General features: G+C 39.3%; 1 protein-coding gene across 1 annotated transcript; it reads right to left on the bottom strand.

The window, feature by feature from the left end:
• Nucleotides 1-586: 586 nt before the first annotated feature.
• LOC108616502 (uncharacterized) lies at nucleotides 587-1,283 on the bottom strand. The gene is made up of 3 exons (XM_018011737.2): nucleotides 1,141-1,283; nucleotides 835-1,074; nucleotides 587-767 (listed from the first exon to the last, which is right to left on the bottom strand). Exons 1-3 carry the CDS (start codon nucleotides 1,232-1,234, stop codon nucleotides 631-633), a joined length of 471 nt encoding a protein of 156 aa, XP_017867226.1. The 5' UTR covers nucleotides 1,235-1,283; the 3' UTR covers nucleotides 587-630.
• Between the last annotated feature and the right edge of the window lie 4,239 nt (nucleotides 1,284-5,522).

Genomic DNA, 5,522 nt, shown 5'->3' with positions numbered 1-5,522 from the left:
TTAGAGATAAATTAGTGTAGCTGCATGCGAGACTGAGATCTGCTCTAGGTAGATTTTATATATGCGAAACGGCATGTAAGCAATTTCAATTGAGATTGAATTTGATTGAGTACGCTAGGCAAAGGAAGGAAAGAGAATAGAGAAAAAAACATTCTTTTTTTTTATTGATTAATCTATTAAAAATTCACTTGTATTATAAAGTAGATTACCTAGTTTATGTTTTAATATATGATATGCATATGCAAGCTGGGACCACAGCAACTCAATTAGTGTCGCTTATACGCTGTGTGTGTATATTTATTTATTTGTATATATTTATTCAGATATATGTATATGTATATACTCTCTCAGTCTCTCATTATTTCTATATTTATTTATCTATCGTGCCTTTGTGGCTCTTCCTAACTCACTTTCTTTTTGATTGAAGCCAGGCATATTTGACATATGGTTTTTTCTGCTTCTCATCTCACTCATCATTTACGCTCACTTGTTCTGTATTTGCTCAACTATTCGTTTGTTTGCCGTTTCAGAAGCGATGAAAATAATCAAACATATCTCAATGAGAATGAGGGAGAGTAAACAACACTTGATTTGATTCGTTTATTTATTTGCAGCAGTTATTACGTTGCCTTAAACTTGACCATTCAATTTGGCCAATTGCTCTTTGGTGGGTTCAGTTTCCGGAGGTGCTGCAACGTCCTCAATGGTACCCAAAGTCAACGCTACGTAGTGATTGTACATGATGATCAGCATATAGAGAACAGCCACTATGGTAAATAAAAACAGAATTTACTATAACTTTATTCTATACATGAGAGAAAACGGCATACTCACTCGCCGCTAACCAGTAAATGGAGACTGTGATCACGGAGCTGAGAATGCGCCTATAGTACCAACGGCTCATCCCATAGAAGATCAGTCCGAAGAAAAGACAAGGCGTTGTCAACAGCCAGAAGAGCATACACTTATCCTTATGCTGCTGGTGGGCCTTTAGAATGCCAAAGAGCAGCACGCATGTCGCCACAAATTGCAAACGCGCTATTATCATAAGATACTTAAATATCTGTTCGTTATCTATATGGTATATAGATAATTATTAAGTGTGTGCATATTGTTTATGTTTATTGGTTATTAGCTTACAGCCTTCCGAAAGACTGGTAGTCAGCATTGCCACGCCCATGGCAAGCAGCCCAATGAAAAGCTCAGTACGTTTTGCGCTTAGCATTTGCCTCATATTGCCTCGACGATTGCAGAATTACTGAATACATTGAGTTCAATTGAAATTAGCATTTGTTGTTTTTGCGCCGGTTTGCCTTTCTCTATCTTTCGATCTTCTTTTCTCTCTATCTATCTCTCTCTCGCTCTCTCTCTCTCCATCTCATTTTCTCTCTGCCGCTGACTCAGCATTGTTACTGCACTCAATTAATTTACTCTCACGTTTTGTTGCTCTCTTTGTCTCGCTATCTTCATTACGCTCACTGTTCACTTACATTCTCAGCTTCTCTGTTTATGTCTGTGGCTTTCATTTAAGAACGATATGGAGCATAGACATACATAAATATATAAATTTATTTATACATATAAATTTGTTTATATGTATATATATATATATATATATATATTCAATTGAAACGGAACAAGCGCTGCATTTGTGATTTATTCTGGCTTTATTTTATTAGACCTTAGCCTATCATAGCAAAAGCCATGCTTCTTGAAACAGCTTATTGAAGGGACTTGCTGCTGCCCTTTTCAAGTAATTTACACAACAACCTTTGACATGTTTTCAGCAAGTTCAAGTTATTAAATTCATCTTATAAGTTTTCCATTTGCATTCCGATACACACGCGCAGCGTTGTTGCTCCCCTGGCTTATGCAACAGTCAACAGCGTCATCATCGATGATGCTCCCCAAAGGATCAGCAATCAGCAAGCAGCAAGCTGCTATGGCCAGCCATGTGGCAGCAGCAGCAGTAGTGGAAGCAGCAGCAGGAGCGGGAGCACATTATATGGCACATTTGCTCATCAAGATGCAACAACTTTTCGTAATTGAATGTCATATGTCTGACATAATGTCAGTTGGCTGCCCAGCCTGATGCTGGCAGCTTTAGCAGCTCGAGCTGAGCTCCTCAAGTGAATGGAGCTGCTGCTATGTCGACTTAGTCACGTGTGAAATTAATTTGTAATGACTGTGAGAGCATGTGCGTCATTTGCATTTGGCTTGTGCAACAGCAGCAGCAGGAGCAGCAGCAGGAGCAGGAGTAGGAGCAGCAGCAGGAGCTGCAGTCGAATCGAGTTGAGTCAAGTAAAAGAAAGTCAAGCTCTAGAAGCAAATGCCAATCAGGTTTTTGGCCAAAATGCTGCTGCACCAGCCGGCTCTTGGCCATAGCCATTGTGAATTGTGTTAAGTGCTCAGAATTTGTGTGGGCCGGAGGTGGGAGAGGAAGCGGAAGGGACTTCACCTGCCAACTTGCCTTCAATTTGAAACTTTGAACCAAATTTCGTTAAATTGTGTTTGGCGAACGAATTGCAATTACTTTGTGATTTTGTTCGCAAAGTTTTTGGGCAATGCGCGAATGCGAATGCGATTTGCGAATAGGAACTGTGTGTAACGAAGTTAAATTGGAATTGCATTAAAACTGGCGTCGAGCACATGACGCGAATGCAATTCATTTCCGACTTGCATTCAAAACTTTTGCGAAAAGCAATATATGCAAAATGGAAATGTATAAATGTACATATATATATACAGAAATATATATTTATGTATATATATATATATATATATGTGTGAGTGAGAGTAACAACTTGAAGCATGCCGACTTGAAGTCCTTTAGTCTTGAGAGCAACAGGTTAAATTGGCACAATCTGTGCACCGCACGATGTGGCAACAGCAACAGCAGCAACAGCAGCAGCAGCAGCTCTGTCAAGGACACCTCTGTAAGGACACACAATACGAATCCGAGCCGGCTGACACAAATTGCTGCAAACACCTTGCCAGGCTGAGCACAGAGTGGGAGAGCGAAAAAAAAGCGAAGAATACAAGAAAAAAAAAAAATAATAATAATAATAAGAAAAGAAAAACGAAAAAGAAATTGGAACTGAGTAGATAACTTAAAGCGCAAAGAGTGTGACACAGCCAGTGTGGAAGAGTGAGTGGTAGAGGGCGAGAGGGTGGCAGAGGGGGCGGGGCAGTTGCCGCTGCCAATGTTGGCCACGTTGCATGTCTACTTAAAAGTTTTTACAAAGCGCTGCTTATGGCACGTGCTGGATTGTGGGTGCCGGGCTGGGCTCTAGCCTGGCAGAAGCGAGCAAAGCGTATTAAAATACAAAGCAGCATCATTAAATGTTAAAAGTTGCCTTTGGGCAAAAAAATGGCAGAACGAAAAGATAGAGAGGGAAAGAGAGAGCGAGAGCGAGAGATGGAGACTAGAACCAAATATAAATAAAAGAAACTACAACTACATGGACGGCAAAAAAATACCACTTAAAACAACTACAGCTATAAAACAAGTAAGAGCATGCGAGGTGATCATAAGCAACTGCATGATACTCGCTCAATAGGGTAGAATTCCATATAAAACTGATTGCAAAAAGTGATGAAACACTAGAACGTGAAGGAAATCTAAATTCAGTATTTTATTGTTGTTCTGCTTTATATGAGGTATGTTTAACAAATATTAAAATTTTTTTGTATTTCTTTAATAATAATATATATGATTAATAAAACATGTATAAAATAATAATAATAATATTTTAATAATAAATTTTATTTATTTTATTTCTGTCGAATTTAATTTAAAAAAATTTGTTTTTTCACCTTTATGAAGTGTGGCTGTTTTTAATGTGTATGGAAAGGGATAAAATTAAAACTTGCAGATGATCTCAAAAAATATGAAAAAAAAGCCAATATACTCTCACGCCCACTGTGTAAGCGCGTAAAAACACAAAAAAAGAAAAGAAAAAACAAAAAATGAAGAAGAAACTACAACAGGGACAGGCAAACGCGCAAGGACAATGCATAGTCAGGAAATTGCGCAAGCATCAAGTGCATTTGAGTGCTCAGGTAGTTGTGGGTTGGGCTTGGGTCTAACAGCTACCCAAACCAATATCAAAAAGCATGCGCTAGCTGTTAATAATTATAATTGAAAATGTGCCAAAGGCAAGCCGCAATGGAAGACACATACACATAGAGAGTGTGAGCGGGTGTAGGGGGAGAGGGGTAAAGAGGACGACAGAGTGCCACACAAGCCACAAAGCGAAAAGCCACATGGGAGACATTGCGTATACGGCGCGTGTGTTGCGGTGAGCTGGAGCGAGCTTGAGGTTCGCCGGCAGCTGCATTGTCTTTAGCAATTATTACGGTTAATGCAGTGCACAAAAGCAACTGCAATCAGGTGCAACACAAAAAGCAGCAATTGGGCTGACTGCCAGCAACAACAGCAACAACAGCAACAACAGCAACAACAATTGCAACAGCAACAACAGCGGCTGAAAGTCCTTTACTGGCTTTTGTCTTTGGTAGGAAGGACAGCACTTCGATAACAAGGCTGCCCATTACAATTAACAGCGCCCAAGCGGACATGCATAATACGAGAAGTTTGCAGCAGCAGCAGCAGCAACAGCAGCAGCAGCAGTCGCCGCAAATTTGTTGACGAATGCAACAACGTGTGGCACGTGCCACACGGCAAGCTCGACCGCCGTGTAATGCGATTTGCAGGTACATCAGGTTAAGTTCCCTCAACTCTCGCCTTTGTTCGCGCTTAAACTAGCAGCAACCACAGCCACTGCCGCAGCCACGCCCACCACAGCCACGCCAGTCACGCCTCTACACCGGCTGGCTGACAATAAAATCTGCGCGGTAGCAAGTGGATTTATGCAGCCAGCAGACGCTTGCATCATAAAATTTGTATAGAGCAAAATTCTGAAGTCTGAAGTCTGAGTGGACAAGTAGTGGGCGTGGTCGTGGTGGGGAGTTACATTTTCTAAATGTAATAAAATTTAGCCGCAGCGCTTCAAGCTGTAGCTGCAGCTCAGGCTAAAGAGCCAAAAGTTAACATTAACTGGCAGTTAAGTGCCTGTCAAAGCTCATTTGAGTTGACAATCCGCTCAATTTGCTTCTCAGTTGCAATTCCAACCAAAAAGTCTCTATTTCTTTATGAGATTTGTGCAGAAATATTCACAAACAGATAAGCGTTCTTTGGGTTTTTTAGCTACAAATATTAAATCAATTCTCATTGAGTTGATGGTGAAGTCCATTTTAACTGGCAGTTAAGTGAATATCAATAATAATTGAAATTAAAATGAAATTCTTTCTACAAGAAAAGAATGTTAAGTAATCTCAACATTATTTTATTTATTATTATAAATTTTGTTTAATTTTTTATTTTTTGTTAACTTTATTTCCTTCGAATATAAAAAAAAATAGTTATAAATTTATTGTTTTAAATGGTTAATTGTGGCTTTTCAATTGAGATTATTTATAGTAAGTGGAGCATTTTTTATTTTTTTTATTTTTTTTTTTTA

The sequence above is a fragment of the Drosophila arizonae genome, chromosome 5 (assembly GCF_054131065.1).
Source record: "Drosophila arizonae isolate 15081-1271.41 chromosome 5, UAZ_ARI_1.0, whole genome shotgun sequence".
Classification (NCBI taxonomy): domain Eukaryota; kingdom Metazoa; phylum Arthropoda; class Insecta; order Diptera; family Drosophilidae; genus Drosophila; species Drosophila arizonae.
Note: the sequence above shows the minus strand (reverse complement) of the source record. Positions and strands in the feature narration are given on the sequence as shown.

Coding starts and splice junctions, on each gene's coding strand:
- LOC108616502 (XM_018011737.2), bottom strand. CDS start 1,234: ATGAGGCAAATGCTAAGCGCAAAACGTACTGAGCTTTTCATTGGGCTG. Junction 1,075..1,140: donor TACCAGTCTTTCGGAAGGCT/GTAAGCTAATAA, acceptor TATACCATATAG/ATAACGAACAGATATTTAAG. Junction 768..834: donor CATTTACTGGTTAGCGGCGA/GTGAGTATGCCG, acceptor TATTTACCATAG/TGGCTGTTCTCTATATGCTG.